Raw genomic sequence first — 17,979 nt, 5'->3', positions numbered from 1 at the left:
GAGGTGAATATAGCAACCCAACACCAGACTACGTAACTATAAAGCACTGTGAACTCCTTTGCAATAAAACTGACTCTCTAGCCACAGGACAATTTGGGGATCCCTATTGTTCTTCAATGTTACTACTATTATTTAATAAATTTTATTCTTTTCCGAGTTTTATTTTCTCTTGCTAGGATATATTTTTAGAATGATTTCTTTAGAAGAAAAAAAAACGAGCAATCATGTACCTTGTAGTCTCCAAGAATTCTTTTCTGACTTTGGAGGGCCCACTTAATTATTTTTACCTCACACCAAAGTCCTTTAGAAGTCCCTGTTTGATTTGTCAGCCTACTTTCACTAGAATTCAGTGTGTCTCTTCTTTTTCACTCATAATACAATGTTTTATTTGCCTTTGTTTCTTTTATGTCTGTTTTATTGGTTTAATCTCATTTGGTACCACTCATATTAAACAATAAAGAATGGAGTGTTATATAATATTGACTTTTGTGGTGCAGGATTCTGAGTAGAAATGCTGTAAAATATTTCAGGGTTTTAGAAAGGCAGGCATTGTGAATTATCAGATTTTACTTTTAAGAGGGAAATTTGGGATCACTTATAAAAACTAAACTAAGTATATGGTTTTACCTTTGAGCCTCAGACTCACCGTAGAGCCCTAAGCCCATGTTTTGGTGCTGCAGTCAGGATCAGCCATACTTACACAGTACCTTGTCACCACCACTGGAACAAAGTTTGTTCTGTTCTGTTTTTTGTTTTGTTTTTTAGGATTCCTTTTATCAATTTTCCAACTGCAGTGGATTAAATGGGAATGCACCCACAGACTCCTGGGTTTGAATGCTTGGCCCACAGGGAGTCGCATTTTTAGAAGATGTGGGCTTGTTGGAGTCAGTGTGGCTTTGTTGGAGGAAGTATGTCACTGTCACGGGTAGGCTTTGAGGTCTCCTATGTATGTGTGGCATACAAGTCTCCTTGTATGCCTACAGACCAAGATGTAGAACCCTCAGGTCCCTCAGCACCAAGTCTGACTGCAAGCTGCCATATTTTTCACCATGATGATAATGGGCTAAATCTCTGAAACTGTAAGATAGCCCCAACTAAATGTTTTCCTTTATAAGAGTTGCCTTGGTCATGCACCAACTTCTGTTAAAATCCATCATCTATGTGATTATCTTATGGTCATATTTCTAGAATTCTGATATTCCTAGAATATCAATATATAGAAGCCATCTATTACATGTGCTGCAAAACTGAATATACACATTTATAACAAGAAAAACAAGAATTCTAAGTTTTGTCGCAACAGAACTAAGAACTTTGATTATAAACATACATTACATATAAAATCAGCAGAATAAGTAAAAACAGATCATTTAAAATTGCCTAGTGAAGCTAACTAGAGAATTACTAAGTCCTTTTACCAAGAACTAAAGAGAAATAAAAAAAAGTGTGGGATAGAGAGGCAAGAGAGAAGAGAGGAGAAAGAATCCTGGGAGAAAGTCAGGCTAAACACACACCTGCCGAGTTGTAGGGGGTACTGGTGACTCCACTGATCACAGTCTCTGGTTCTTTACTTACAGATGGAGTGGGAAAATTTTGTCCATACCATATATTGCCATGCAATGTCTGAAAGACGGTTGTTAAATCTTCTTGACTAAGAATGAACTGATAAAAACAAAGTAAGACTTTACAAAAAGAAAATACACAAGAGAGAAGATTTGCTTTAAAACTTATTTTATGTGTATGGGTGTTTTGTCTGTGCAACACATTCATGTCTGCTTCTGGCAGAGGGCAGAAGAGGGGGATATCTGGCCCCTAGAACTAGAGTTACAATCATTTATAAGCTGCCATGTGAGTGTTGGGAATTTCTAGGTCCTCTGGAAGAGTAGCTCTCTTAACACTGAGACCTTTCTTCTGACCCCAAGATTTGCTCTTTTCCAACTTCCAGAATTCACAGAATGTACACTGGTTTTCCATAAACAAATTCTTGAGGCTGTAAAAAGTTTTACTGACTAAATATCCAGTCTTCTGTCAAACAACTGGTAATTAGTAGTTTATAAAATACAGATTTTTGTCAATTCTAATAAACTATTTTTACAGATGTACTATCTCATTTAACCATTTTTAAAGTTTTAAAGTGGGCTTTCATCTTTATGTATCCACCTCACCACTTTAGATTTTGATTTTGATTAGGAGGCACGTTATTGTAAAAATACAGAATAAACAATCATGTTTGTATAATGAAAAATAAAGTTTACAATATGATTTATATGAGTTACTTTGTTTTTCACAAAAGTCCTATATATAAAGAGTGCAATCTTGATTTTATAAGAAGTTGTAGCTAAATGAGTAAGACACTTACTTACCTTTACAAATGATTAAGAAGAAAGCAAGGCTCAATGCCCCAATGCAAGTGAATGTGAGGGCGTGGGGATGGGAAGGAGTGGGCGGGGGGGGGGTTGGACACTCTCATAGAGGCAGGGGGAGGGGACAAGAGATAGGGGATTCCAGAGGAGAAACCCCGGGAAAGAGGATAATATTTGAAATGTAAGTAAAAAAAAAAAAAATCCAATTAAAAAATATCAACAAGTTAACTTCAAATTCTTTGTTTTGAACCTAGCATGAAACCAACAGCAAAGACCTATTTTAAGTGACATGACAGATAACTGGGTGTCAGGTTCACTTTGTCATAAGTAGGTAGATATTTTTTCAAACATTACTCAAAATATTTCTATAAAGATTATTTTTTGTAAAGGTTAAATTAATGTTTAATTCAAAAAAGAATGAGTAATTCCACAATGTAAGAGGATCTCATCTAATCACCTGAGGTGTCTTGGTCACTGTTCTATTGCTACAAGGAGACACCATAACCAAGGCAACTCTTAAAAAGATAAAAAATTTAAGTGGAGGCTTATGTACAGTTTCACAAGGTTATCCATTATCATCATGGCAGGGAGCATGAAAGCAACCATAGTGCTGAAGCAGTAGCTGAGAACTACAGCCTCATCAGCAGGCCAAGAGAGACTGGATCAGGCAGGGCTTTGAAAACTTCAAGGCTTACTCACAATGACACAAGTCCACCAACAAATGGATACCTCCTAATCCTTCTAATCCCATCAGAGTTCAAATATATGAGGGTATGGGGCCATTCTTATGCAAACATCACATGAAGGCATTTACTTAGACAAAAAAAGCCTGACCTCCCTCAAGCAAGAATTCTGTTAACAGAGTGCCTTTTGACTGTAAAAATACCTTCTCATCCCTTGTTTAAATATTCTACAGACTTATCCTGCCAATCTTGAATTTTGTAGCCTATGCATGAATACCTCATATCAAAACTACTCATGACTCTCATGCTTTTGTGTTGTTTCTCTAACGACCTGCAATTAACGTGAAAGCATAATGCAAAAAGAATGTGCAAGTTTGATTCTTGTGTGTGTTTGTGATGGGATATATGTGCATACATATGCATATACCTTTTTTGCTTTCTTGTCTGTTTTGTTTTTGAGAGACTCTCTCCTTGAACAGGGTCTACCTATCTATCTTCTTAAGAGCTAAGATTACAAACATTCAGTTTTTAACATGGATTCTAGGAATCTGAACTTTTAATTTTATGAATTTGATTAAGACAACTTTCTTAACCACTTTATGCTCACTTCTACAATTACTTTCTACTTTTTAAATGAGGTAATTTTAATCTCACAAACCTTAACTGTTATTTGCATTGCCCCTTTATATTTCAAAGATATAACTCACTTAACATGTCCGAGTGTACCTATTCATACAGCCTATGCCTGCAAACTTGCACTCTTTTTTCTACTACAACACTTAATTTGTGATTACTATGAAACAAGAATTGCACCTAGTATAATCACAAACTACATGTCTTAATTAGTACAACCTAGTAAATGTCCATCAGATACTGATTTTAATCGTCATTTTATATTTTTGTTAAGCAGCAGATAGAGATGTTGGAAGGACTGTAAGGATCCTAGGACTGCTGACCTTACATGTAAGAGTAAGATCTAAGAATAACCATAAAAATTACTACAAGTTAAAAACTCACAAACTGAAGTATTGGTATACATGCATGAGATTAATAAATTCAATTCTATTCTTTCATTGACACTCTAAATTTAAGGAGGAGTGATCTAAATATATCTGTTCTTTAATGTACTTCAACAGTGGCTAATGATCTGGTGAATTAGAACAAGGGAAGACTCATCTTCCTCACAAGTCCCTTACAGAGAACAGCCTATTATTTACAGGCAGGCTGCAGCATCACCTCAACATTCTACAAAGCGTTTTTCCTGGGGGACTGCTAAGTTAGTTATTCTACTCAACACACACACACACACACACACACACACACACACACACACACACACACACACAAATCTGCTTATAACAGATCTAAGAGCAAAGGATTTTTCCATGATAGGTGACAGACATTACTGTAGTCTGCCTAACACAGAGACTTTTAATATTTACCTTAAAAAAGAAATTACCCTCTTCAACCTCATAAATTAAAGAACATATATACGCTAAGATCATAAAGACTTTTAGTTAGCCTGTATTAAAATCTGAATATGATTCTGACTTAAAGGTCTTTCTGAATATAATCTTTTATATAAACAGACAGTGAAGTTGTAGGTTGAGGGAACAGAGAAAACTTAAGTAGGTTTCTGAAAGAAACATTCCAGAGTGTATGCTGCTATTCAGCAAAACATGCAAAATATTTGATTTCTATCTTTTCAACAGGGAAAAATATGAATTTATGATTTTTCTATTCAATGTCAACCAATTACTAAGTAACACATGAGGTAATCTACCTCTTTATTCTAGAACTCTCTTTCCCTATCTCTCTACACACACACAGCACACACACATCCATATGTGTTGTGCTAAGTTATTTCATATATTTCAATAGTGTCAAATAGCCTAGACCTTTCCATAAATTCTTGACTATCATATCTATCAAATAAATTACCTTCATGTAACTTATAAAAATTATAACTTTTACTTGTCTATTGCTTTGAATATGTATGTGGTACTTATAACGTAAGGACACATGCACGTATGTATATGGAGGCCCAAACTGATGCTAGGTGTCATCTCAATTGTTCCCCTCTTTATTTTCTGAGGTTAGGGTTTCTCTCCTTTGAACCCAGACTTGCCAGTCAGATAGCCAGTTTGCCTCTCCAAGAGTCACGTCTCTACATTCTTAGTGCTGACTTTACATGTAGACACAGCACATGCTCAGCTCCATTTTACATTAGGAAATAGAACTTCAGTTCTCACATTTATATAGTGCTTCGCCCACTGAGATGTTTCCTCAGACCTTGTTTACTTTCTTCTTCTTTACTTTCTTGCTATAAATTACATATTTTAGACCACCTTCACAAGAAACCTGGTTCAGGGTGGTAAGTCTCATGAAGACAGAGGCATGATAGCATTTCTGTCAATGTACATTTAAAATCTAGCATAAAGGAACATTAAATGAATTCTAGCTTATAAGCTACTATTTTAATTCTAGCCAACCACAGTCTTAAAATCTAGCAAAGAAATTTATGTTGCCAAGAAAATCCAATTCAAACCTAATAGAAATCAAGAGCAGTAAAAACATTACCTCCATGGGTTTTAGCCGAGCTTTTATATTAAAGCAAGGAACTTCCTTGTACCATTCCCAGGATAAATTTCGTTCAACAATCACTTCCAGGTTCAGAGGTAGTAGCAGGTCCAGCACTTCCTGGTATGTATCATTCATAAACTGAGACCTATTAGAAAAAAAAATATATATATATATATATTCAGTCAGAAAGAGAGTATCATTAATTCTAGAGTACTGTTCTTTATTAAGTAGGATACACTGGCAACTTCTTTGTAGAGAAAAATATAATTAAATATCAAAATAAGATGTATGTCCCATCTTACTAGAAACCTAAGTGACTTTCTCTGAACTGTAACGTATAAAAATAAGATTTTGCAAACAGGGAAAGGTCAAAACCACTAAGTTGTACAGAATTACCTCTATGAAATCAGTGAACAAAAATCAAAAAAAATCTCATTAAGAAGCATTTTATATTAATACACATGTAGCAGAACACCATCCTACTCTACAAGAAACAAAGTTGCACGATAGGAAATTTCTCTGTCTGTGGATCAAAACATAGAATATGCACAACTTCATACAAAGATGCACCATTTGTCATTCCAGACTGATTATAGGAAACCTGAAAAGGAGTAGGTCACCAAATTCCATTAGGGATATTGTAATTCCACAGAAGCTTCCTTAGGACCTTTAGGTGACAATACTGGTTACTCAACAGTGATATCCCTTAGATTTTAATTACCTTCAAATCTTTTTTTTTTTTGAAAGGTTAAGATTTTATTGTCTTCATAACAAAATTGGCTTAGAACTGGAGCACTTGGCCCTTTCTCTTCTTGTTGCCTTCCAGTTCAAAATGCTTGCATCTCTTAAAGCCTAAACTAGGTTAAAAGATGACTTGAAGTTTAGCTACCAGATCACCCTTGAAATCATGGGTGTAATTAGGGATCTCTCAGAATATTTGGTATGAAGTCACTAGAATAAAACTACATTTAAATAAGTATACATAGTTGAAATCTTTATTTAATAGTAGTGAGTAAAGATATCTAAAACTCCACAAGGAAATACACATACAGATATGAAACTAATATTTATGCATTACACATGGCTATAAAATGTTATGTGTCTTTGTTTTTCATGAAAATATAAACTCCATAAATATCTCTGAATAAATTTCTTGTCTAGAGAAAAAAATGTAATTGCTGTGTAAAAAGATTACGTCCAGTGGAAAAAATGTTTTTACTAGTTACTACTCAATAACTTTTCCTATAATCCTATAAACATACCTGGAACTTTTTTATTACATGATGAATATTAATAGCATGATTTAACTTTTAAAAATATATTAACATATTTGTGTAAGCATACATGATTATGTGTGCACTGTGTGCATACGTGTACTTATGCATTTTTCTTTATAGCCTCAGAAGGTTCTATGAAAGAAAGTCGATCTGTAGCTTATTCTGAAGTTTTAAGTTGTTTTAGTAGTTCTTAGCTCATGGTATATAGCTAGCATATGGCATGTAATGAATATTTACAATGAGATTTGAGAAATTAAATAGGTACTCGTAAATACAAAGCAATTTGTTTTCATGTTTGATAAAACAAAAACTAAATTGAATTTTTGAATATGACTTTTCAGGAAAAAAAAGGTTCTGTTCCATAACTAAATAATTCTATTTCAAAGAATTGATTATACAGAAAAGATTTATCCTCTAACACTGAGCAAATTACTACATGAGTACGGATAGACAAAGATATCACTCCTATCACTCCTGATATTGTTAGTTTGACAGCAAAAAGAAATTTAAAAAATACATTTCTAAAACACTAAACAAAATATACGGAACACACTCTAGAAAAAGTTGTAACCACTGTCAGCTCATGTGTACAATAGCCCAGCATCCCTGTCCCTCTACCATAAGCATAATTCTGAGTACAGTGAGCTAAATATTCAGATTTCTAATTTGCATCAGTTACAAGTGACTAAATAAGTAAAATCTCTCTATAAAATTAAAAAATTTAAATATGAACTTAAAAAAGTACTGAGACATATTATTAAAAATTAAAAACACAAAACTTAAAATATAATTATACTGTTAAATATATATGCAAATATAACAAACCAGATCAAATAAATTAACTGTTAACTCTGGAGAGTAAAAAGAGTTAGCAACTTTTATATTCATAAGTTAATTATTTTGGAGATACAACAACTACTACAATTTAAGTGCTACAAATACTGACACATAAGCTGTCAGTCTATTTTGAATGCAGGTCACTTAATATACATCTACCATTTCTTTAAACCAAACAAGGAAGTTTTTACAGCTTAGATTCTCCAGGTTTTTAAAACAGCTTTAACTTAGAGTTATAGTTATTATTGTACACTAAGAGCTATTGTTAATGTGGGGTTTTTTTGGATGTAATAATGTCTTGAATTAGCTTTTGAGAGGCTAAGGCAGGAGGATTCCCATGAGTACTGTCCTACTATATAACATGCTATGTCAAACAACTAAGCAATGAACAAAAATAAAACAAAAATCTCCCACTTTACATTTTCTATAATTTATGGAACTTCTAGAGTTGGTTAACAAATTAGTATAGATTCTTCACTAAATGCATCATTCATTTAAAATGTCAAATGAAATATAACTTGTATAGAGTCCCATAACTTGCAGTAATGGGCAGTTTGCTACTCTATCATAACTTTAAGAATAATAACACCCAAGTTCATTATCTTTTACTTATGATACCACCATCAAAAATTTGTCTGTACTCATCTTTAAGAAATCTGAATCTTCAATTTTAAAATATTTCTATTTTTTATTAATATCACTAAGTCCTTGTCTTTTATTTCTCCTATCTTATTAACCATCAATATAACATTCAATAGTTAAAAGCCAGTTCCCATAACTTCAGTAATATTTGCTTATCAGCAATTCAGTTTTCTTCAAATCAAAGCTGCTTAATTATCAATACAAAATACTGGAATAAAACTGCAAATTTTATTTATTTATTTATTTACTGCCTTTTAACATTAATTTTATACCATCAGACTTAAAGCAATCATCTTTACAGGAGCTGGAATTACACACCATGTTATACATAATGACCTAAAATGGGACCAAGTCTCTTTGTTCACTATGCACTTCAGAGTCTATTCATATTGTGATCTAAGAAATTACACAATGTTTACCAACAGGGCATCCAGAGTCACATGCTGGAACCCAATATTTCTCCTTTTCCTTTTTTTTTTAATTGAACAACTTTATTTTAAAAACAAAGATAAACGTACAGATTTTAAGCATTTTGCATAAAAGCATATGAATACATTTTTGTCAGTACTTGGTTTTTTTAAAGGTTTGATAGGATGCATTAAGATCTTACTAGTCACAACGAGCATAAAGCACATGCAAAACAAGATGTAACCTGGAATTAGTCAAAGTTTTCTTGGTGTGTAAAGATTAAGCATAATAAATTTTCATTTTCTTTTTTTTTTTTTTTTTTTTCTTGAACTTCATATAGTCTGTGAGTTGTTTCTGGGGTGTTCAAAGCTTTCTGGGGCTAGTGTCCAATTATCAGTGACTGCATATTATGTCTGTTCTTTTGTAACTGGGTTATCTCACTCAGGATGATATTCTCTAGATGCAGCCATTTTCTTAAGAATTTCATAAAGTCATTGTTTCTGATAGCTGAGTAGTACTCCATTGTGTAAATATACCACAATTTTTGTATCCATTCATCTACTGAAGGACATCTGAATTCTTTCCAGCTTCTGGCTATTATAAATAGAGCTGCTATGAACATTGTGGTGCATGTGTCTTTGTTGTATGTTGGAGCTTCTCTGGGGTATATGCCCAGCAATGGAATAGAAGATCCAGAAATGAGCCCTCACATATATGGTCACCTGATTTTTGACAAAGAAGCTGCAAACATTCAATGGAAAAAAGGACAGCCTCTTCAACAAATGGTGTTGGTCCAAATGGCACTCAGCATGCAGAAGAATGAAAATAGACCCTTTCTTATCTCCTTAGACAAAGCTCAAGTGCAAGTGGATCAAAGATCTCCACATTAAACCAGGTACACTAAAACTATTAGATGAGAAAGTAGGGAAAAACCTTAGAACACATAGGCACAGGAGAAAATTTCCTGAACAGAACACCAATGGCTCATGCTCTAAGGTCAAAGATTGACAAATGGGACTTAATGAGATTGCAAAGTTTCTGTAAGGCTAAGGACATTGTCAAGAAAACAAAACGGCAACCAACAGAATGGGAAAAGGTCTTTACCATCAGATAGAGGCCTAATATCCAAGGTATACAAAGAACTCAAGAAGCTAGACACCAGTGAATTAAACAACCCTATTAAAAAATGGGGTACACAGCTAAACAAAACTTTCTCAATTGAGGAATATCGAATGGCTGAGAAGCATCTAAGGAAGTGCTTGACATCATTAGCCATCAGGGAAATGCAAATCAAAACAACCCTGAGAATCCACCTCACACCAGTCAGATTGGCCAAAATTCAGATGACAGCAGATACTGGCGAGGATATGGAGAAAGAGGAACACTTCTCCAGTGTTGGTGGGGTTGTAAACCACTCTGGAAATCAGTCTGGCGATTCCTCAGAAAACTGGACATAGTACTACCTGAAGACCCAGTTATTCCACTTCTGGGCATATACTCCAGAGACGCTCCAATATACAACAAAGATACATGCACCACAATGTTCATTGCAGCTCTATTTATAATAGCCAGAAGCTGGAAAGAACCCAGATGTCCTTCAGTAGATGAATGGATACAAAAATTGTAATATATTTACACAATGGAGTACTATTCAGCTATCAGAAACAATGACCTAACGAAATTCTTAAGAAAATGGATGCATCTAGAGAATATCATCCTGAGTGAGATAACCCAGTCACAAAAGAACAGACATAATATGCAGTCATTGATAATGGGATACTAACCCCAGAAAGCTCTGAACACCCCAGAAACAACTCACAGACTGTGTGAAGTTCAAGAAAAAAAAAAAAGAAAAGAAAAGAAAAAATCATTATGCTTAATCCTTACATACCAAGAAAACTTGACTAATGCCAGGTTACATCTTGTTTTATACGTAAGTCGTAAGATCTTAATGCACACTATCAAACCTTAGAAAAAAAAGCCAAGCACTGACAAAAATGTATTCATATACTTTTATGCAAAGATGCTTAAAATTTGTACATTTATCTTTGTTTTTTGTTTTTTAAAATAAATTTGTTCAATATATATATATATATATATATATATATATATATATTAAAAAAAAAAAAAGGAACAACTGCCAGAAGTGAACCAGGACAAAGCCAGTGAGGTGTGTGAGCAAGTTAAAGTTTTTTGCCTCCAAGCCTGAGGACTTAACATGGTACCTGCATAGTGGAAGGAGAGACCCAACTGTCATCCTCTGACCTTAACAAGAACTTGTGTCCTCTCCTTCATAAGCAATCAAACAAATAAAAAAAGTAATTTAGGAGCTGGCTCAGCCATTAACAGCACTGACTGCTCTTCTATAGGTTCTGAGTTCAATTCTCAGCAACCACATAGTGGCTCGCAACCATCTGTACGTGAATCTGATGCCGTCTTCTGGTGTTCATGAAGGAGGAATACTCATTCACATTAAATACATAAAAATTAAATATTTTTTAAAATGTAATTTAATTTTACTTATTTACATTTCAAATGATATTACCCTTCCTGGTTACCCCTCCAGAACCCCTCCATCCTATCCTCCACTCTCGCCCCTGGCCATTGTCTCTATGAGGGTGCTTCTCCACCCACTCACCCACCCCTGCCTCCCTACTCTAGCATGCCCCTGTGCTGGACTACACACAGGACTCAGGGCCTCCCCTCCCACTGATGCCAGGTCTGCATTCCTCATCATTCCTTCCTACATGCCTCACTCTAAAGTCTGTTTATTTAATACTGCTCACTCCAACAATTTCAAAAACTATCTATTCATGTCTAAGAATTTTTAAAAGAGTTTTTTAGTATCCAGAATATACAATCAATTGCCTAGGTATTTTGAGCTCTCCATTTATTAATTTCTAAGTTATTCTGTTCTTTACATAAACAAGTATTGCCAGTATACTTTCCTTTTTTCTTGTTGTTATTCTGTCTCTTCTCACTCAAATGCATTATCAAAAATAGAAATTCTGAATATTATACCTAAAGAGAATTTTCATATCTCCTTTCTTCTAACCCCCACATCAACTTAACAATAAGTTACTATTAAGTCTATTTTTAAATTTCCTGTAACTGGTAAGCTCCTTTATCTACAAAGGAGTGAGTTAACTGTAATTTTTCTGTAAGTTAGTCAGTTACCGAATTATTTCCCTATTCCTCACTTGTGTCTCCCTTTTGACCACTTTTCTATGATCCTTTCAACATACTATATGTACCTTAACAATCCGGTAAAGTAGGGATTATTTATCAATAATACACACACACACACACACACACACACACACATACACACACACACACACACACACCAATGCTAAAATATTCAACTGACATAAGCATTTTCCTCATCCCAGATTAATGAGACAAACCAGATTCACATTCCTTCTTGAAACATGTTCTTCCAAAATGGTTGAAAAGTCGGTGAGGCTGGGGGTTGGGGGTAAGCCTATGACTTGCCTCAGTTTACAATTGCTTTCAGATGAATTACAACAAGTAAAGAGGACTAAGCTAGGACTTCATGAGTATTCAGAGGAACCAAGGAAGCTGGAGAGGAACTAAATTTATGGAAGCTTGGCTTACATTGGGGGAAAAAAAATCAATAATCTTAGCTTCCAACTAAAGGAACTTAGAATTTTAAAAAATGGTGAATGCAAGATAATGAAAGAAGAAATAAGATAAAAAAACAGGAGCTTTGAGGTCATAAAGTTAATGTGCTTTGGTTGAATCTAATCGGCAAAACGATGTAACAAAAATAGAAAATAAAAGAGAAAACATAATAAATATTTTCATTATTTAAGGAGCAGTTTAAGTATGTCTAGGTTGTTGTTTGAAAGGCTATAGTTGATCTAGCTAGAAGACTTAAAAAATCTTTAAAAATTATATAGTATAGTTATAGTAAACTAAAATCACACAATAAAGAGAATTCTAAAGATATCAAGTTCTTCAGTCTAAGAATTAGGGAAAAGATTTTTTTTTACACAAATACACAAAAAGCTTACCTGTATAGCCTCATTTTACTCAACTTTATTGTTATCAAATCGATTACAGGTGGAATGTTACTCTGGGTCTCTGTTACAGTAACGAATATATTTTTCATTGTAATTAATCCAAAATCAGCTACAAACACATTCCGAGACACTGGAGACTGTGGGATGAGTACAACTGGAGCCTTGATGTTCACATCCAATGCAAACCTTGAGCTCTTTCGGGCCAGTTCCTTTACACCATCAGCAGCCATTTCTGCTGCTTGAACAGTTGCTTCAGCCAAGGCATTCTTAACTGCTTGAAAATTATTTATAAATGCCTATAAAGGTAGTACAAGGATATTAATTATATTACATTTAATAAAACATTAAACAGTTATAAATTATCTTAACTGTAATTCTATCTTCATAAAACAAAACAAATGGCAGCAAAAATAGTTACAAAATAAAAGTCTAGTCACAAGAACAATGCCAAAAGGGATATTTGACTATTCAATAGTATTATTTCTTTGTGGTATACTTTCTGTAAGACCTAATTACTCCTTACAGTTCACTCAAGTTTGCAATTTAGATTTAAAAGTCTATGAAGTATTTAAGAACTCTCAGGACTGTGTGCTACCAGGTGAACACCCGAGTTCAGTCTCCAGGGATGTCCTGAAGAAAGGCCAAAAACTGACAACTGGGACCTCACAAAACTAAACATTGTACACCAAAGGAAATAAGCAACTGAGTAAAGATTAAGTCCACAGAAAATGAATCTTTGCCAGACATACATCCAAGAAAGGATTACTATCCAGAGTATATAAAGAATTTTTTTAAAAATGCCAAAACAAAAACCCCAACAATCAACAACTGAAAAGATTCATGAGATAATATCTCTAAACAAAAAGAACTCAAAACAAATAAAAATAGCTAAAAAAATATCTTACAAAGTGTTCAGTGCCCTTATCAACTAGGAAAGTACAAATTAAATCATCTTTACCTAGTTAGAAAGGCTAAGATCAAGAAAACAAGTGCTGGTGAGGATGAGGGGAAAGGGAGCCCTTATTCACACCTCAGTACCACAAAGAAAGACAGGCTGGTGTGGTACCCTCTCTTCTCAGCAGTCAGTAAGAGTATGGAGGAGATGCACTGACTGAGCTAGGTAAACCAGCAAGCTGAATGAGACTCTACTCTAATATTTATGGTAGAGAGCAACTAAGGAAGACACACAGATGCACATATATGGTCTAGTTTGCATAAACATACACAAATACAACAACAAAGAGACTAGAAATTGGTGAACTAGCAGGAAAATTAAAATAGCTGACTGCAAGTGTACAATGGGAATGGGAAACTTATGAAAAGCAGAACTAAACAACTCAGTTCTATGGAAAAATCATTTCAACATCCAATTTTACATCTCAAAGCCTATGGTATCTATAAAATGAAATTATCTTGAATCCAAAGTATAATTTTCTTAATTTCTTAATGGTGACTTTATGTATACTTGGTATATAGTTTTTGAATAGGAAAGCAGAAAATGCAAATGTTTACACTTATGATTTAAACAGTAAGTTCAATTAAAGTATACCATATTATATATGTATGTGCATGTATATGTACATTTTAAAATACTATACTATACATGAATATGTTAACCAATTAACTAAAGTATTTGCCAAAATATAATATAAAAGAAGTGCTAAACATTTTGGGTATTAAGGTATGTAACAAATTATTTTAAATATGTACATATATGTATTTGTACAAATCTTCCTACTTTGGTTTCTATTCTGTATTAAAATTCTTTTAACCAAATGTAATATTCTAACCTGAAGATACTATAAAACTTTTCTATGAAGTATTTTTGTACAAAGAAAAAGCAAAGATAAAAAATATCCATTGATTGCTTTAGTTTTAATTTGTAAAATATATTATGAGACAAGACATGATGAAACGTATTAATTTTCAGCACTTGGGAGGCAAATGCTGGTGGGTCTCTGTAAGTTCTAGGTCAGACTGGTCTATTCTATAAGTTCCAGGCCAGCTAGGGTCATATCTTAGGGACATATCTTAAAAAAAAATTATAAATATATATGTATATATGTGTATATATATATATATATATATGTGTGTGTGTGTGTGTGTAAACATATATTACATACACACATGTGTTTATGTACATAATCTAAAATTTTAATGCATGCATAATTTTTAAGATGGGTCTTCATCTTTATTAAAATACTTACCAATATAGAATATAAGAATTTTGTGACGAACACTACTTCAATGCAACCAACAGTTAAATGAACTCGAACGTCAACCACACTCATATCTGTATATGCGTAGCCAGCAGTTGCATCCATGTAAGAAATCATTTTGAAGCTGAAAACTTCTTTTCCAGTGATATATAGAGCCTTAAGGAGAGAAGAACACCAAATGTTACAATCAATATTTGAAGTAATGTTCCCCAAGACAAAAATGAAATTAAGCAAAATAATAACATTCTACTATTTGGAAAGATCTTCCAGGAATTTGAGAAAGCACAAATGAGACGGCGATTCCAATCGCTGTATTAGAATTTGTATCCTAACGTGTTTCCTGTTGCTGTCGTGTTTTTATGAAGAAGAGATCCATATCCCACTTGGACTTTCTGCCTCGCACTATAGTCACCACAGAAACATCTTTAGTTAACTTTCAAAGCTGTGACACACCACAGGCACAGATTCCATGTACTCAGTGTCTAATTCCTCTAGGTCCAAGACTTTGAATCTTTTTCTTCATATTCTTCATCGGAATATCTCAGATTTAAACTTCCCATTCTTTATTGGTTAAGAATTGTTTTAATTACTAAAAACGAATTGCCTATGGCAGCTTATACTTTGCAGCTCCATATCACCAGTTAAAAATGTAGAAGACAAGAAACTATGTTTTTTAAAATTTGGAACAGAGTATTAAGTGTATAGTTTTTTTTATTCTTGCATTTTAATGTAAGAACAGGTTGAAAAGCACCAGGAAAACCAAACAAGGAACAACAGTTCCCAAGAAAACAAAGTATGAACAATTTTGGAAGGCAGAAGGACAAAATGCAAGAAAGGAAGTCAGGCTTTAGATGTAGTCCATAAAGCTAAACTTTAGATCATTTCAAACCCTAACAATGATAACAAACAGCCAAAAAATTAGTGTAATTACTCATTACTATTGGAAATATGAGATAACAAGACAACAAAATATGCCATCATCTAAGAAAAATCAGGAGAGAGATTACAAAATTCCATGAGGCAGGGATAGCAAATGCCATGTGAGTTAAGTAAGAACAATTCTGCTAAAACATGAAGGTTGGGGGAACACCAATGTGAGATCCAAAGTGCCTGGGAAACTAAAACATAGTAAATACCTCCTCCATGGCAGGGACTTTGCTGGCTTCTGTTAGGAATGCTTAAGGAAAAATGAAGGTTTGACTTGGAACAGGTCCTGGAAAAGTGAAAACACTTCCATCCATCCCACTCAAGGCTGGCAAGATAACTCAGGGGTTACCAGCACCAAGAACTCTTCTAAAGGACTAGGGTACAATTTTTACTAGTCACATGGTAGCTCTATACCACTTGTATCACCAGTTTCACAAGATTCCACAACCTCATCTGGCCTCCATGGACGCTAGACAAGAACATGGTACAGCAATTGACACACAGACCGATGACGAAATATCCATACACATAAAAATAAATAAATGAATTCTTTCAAAGGGCCCAAGGCATGGGTTGTGGGGTCAGGGAGGGATGGGAAGAAGATACCTTGGATGTTAGTGAGGCCCAGCTTTCAGTTTGTCTGTAGGGGATGGGAAATCAACTAAGGAAAGACCATACCTATGGGCTAGGTAAAGAATAAGAAAGCCAGCTGAGTAACAGCATTCTCTTTCCTCTATGTAGCCCTGGCTGGTCTGGCACCTGCTACTTAGAACACACTGAGTTAAGTAACCTAGTCACAAGAAAAACACATGGTATGCACCCACTGATAAGTGGATATTAGCCCAAAATTGTATCAGAATACCCAAGATACAATTCACAGACTATATGAGGCTCAAGACAGAGGACCAAAATGTGGAGGTTTCAGTCCTTCTTAAAAGAGGGAACAAAATTCTCACAGGAGGTAGAGAGTGGGAGGGACTTGGGAGAAGAGAAGAAGGGAAGGAGTGAAAAGGGGGCAGGATCAGGTATGAAATGAGACAGGGATGATACACAGAGGGTCAGGAATTTTTTTTCTCTTGCAACTTTATTTTTAAAAAAGAGGGATGCATATACAGATTTTTAAAGGCATTTTGGCATAACACTTTATGAATATATTTTTGTCAGTACTAAATTCTTTTAGAGGTTTGATAGCATGCATTGAAATCCCACTAGTTACCATAAGCATAAAGCCCTTGGTCCTTGCTCATTTACCCAGTGTAGGGGAATACTAGGGGAATGAAGTGAGAGCTGAGGAGCGGGAGGGGGGAACACCCTCATAGAAGCAGGGGAGGGGGTCTGGAAGGGAGAAACTGGCTCTAAACGTAGAGATCTGCTCTGCTTCCAGAGTGCTGGAATTAAAGGTGCACGGCCATGCCTAGTCTACAGACTTCAGCACTGCCTTATACTCTTGCTGTTGTCTATTCTGCCTACCGTGGAGGCTAAGTTGCTAAGATTCAGCTCTATGCTAACATTTTGACCTTCCCTCTACTCTTATTCCATAGAAAGGTATCTTTTTACACGTTTGGATCTTTTCTTAATACTGTAGGCTGTCGTCCCATATTCCTGACACATACAAACTTGGTTTTTTAGTATTGAGGTTGTAGACAGTAGGTGTAAGAGTTACTTTTCTTGTTACTGTGACTTAGATGGATCCCCAGAGCCTACTGAGATCCCAAGAAGCACTTGTTTCATCATGGTTGTTCTGCCTCCAGGTTTCCTGCTTGAGTTCCAACTTTGGCTCCCTTGGTGATAGATTATAATCTTGGAGTTGTAAGATAAAATTAATTGTATCTTCCCCAAGGTATTTTTTTTTAACAGAATGGTTTATCATAAAAACAGAAAAAGTAACTAGTACAAGACACAGTTCTAAAATAAAGACCTAGAAAACCTGGGACTCACATCCAGGCAGGCAGATGAAACTCTACAAGTTTAGTGACCTCAATAGTAAACTTTTA

The 17,979-nt window shown here is 34.6% G+C and overlaps 1 protein-coding gene across 1 annotated transcript in view; it reads right to left on the bottom strand.

Moving 5' to 3' along the window:
• The window catches only part of VPS13A (vacuolar protein sorting 13 homolog A), a 174,329-nt gene that overhangs the window by 81,220 nt on the left and 75,130 nt on the right, over nt 1-17,979 (bottom strand). The window contains exons 32-35 of the mRNA XM_080912186.1: nt 15,047-15,214; nt 12,831-13,135; nt 5,627-5,774; nt 1,515-1,662 (exon numbers count right to left, since the gene is read on the bottom strand). Of these exons, the coding sequence (XP_080768312.1) occupies nt 1,515-1,662; nt 5,627-5,774; nt 12,831-13,135; nt 15,047-15,214 (769 nt within the window). The remainder of the gene's footprint in view (nt 1-1,514; nt 1,663-5,626; nt 5,775-12,830; nt 13,136-15,046; nt 15,215-17,979) is intronic.

Source organism: Micromys minutus (assembly GCF_963924665.1).
Source record: "Micromys minutus genome assembly, chromosome: 2".
Classification (NCBI taxonomy): domain Eukaryota; kingdom Metazoa; phylum Chordata; class Mammalia; order Rodentia; family Muridae; genus Micromys; species Micromys minutus.
The sequence above is the reverse complement of the archived record's forward strand: the minus strand, read 5'-3'. Positions and strand labels throughout refer to the sequence as shown.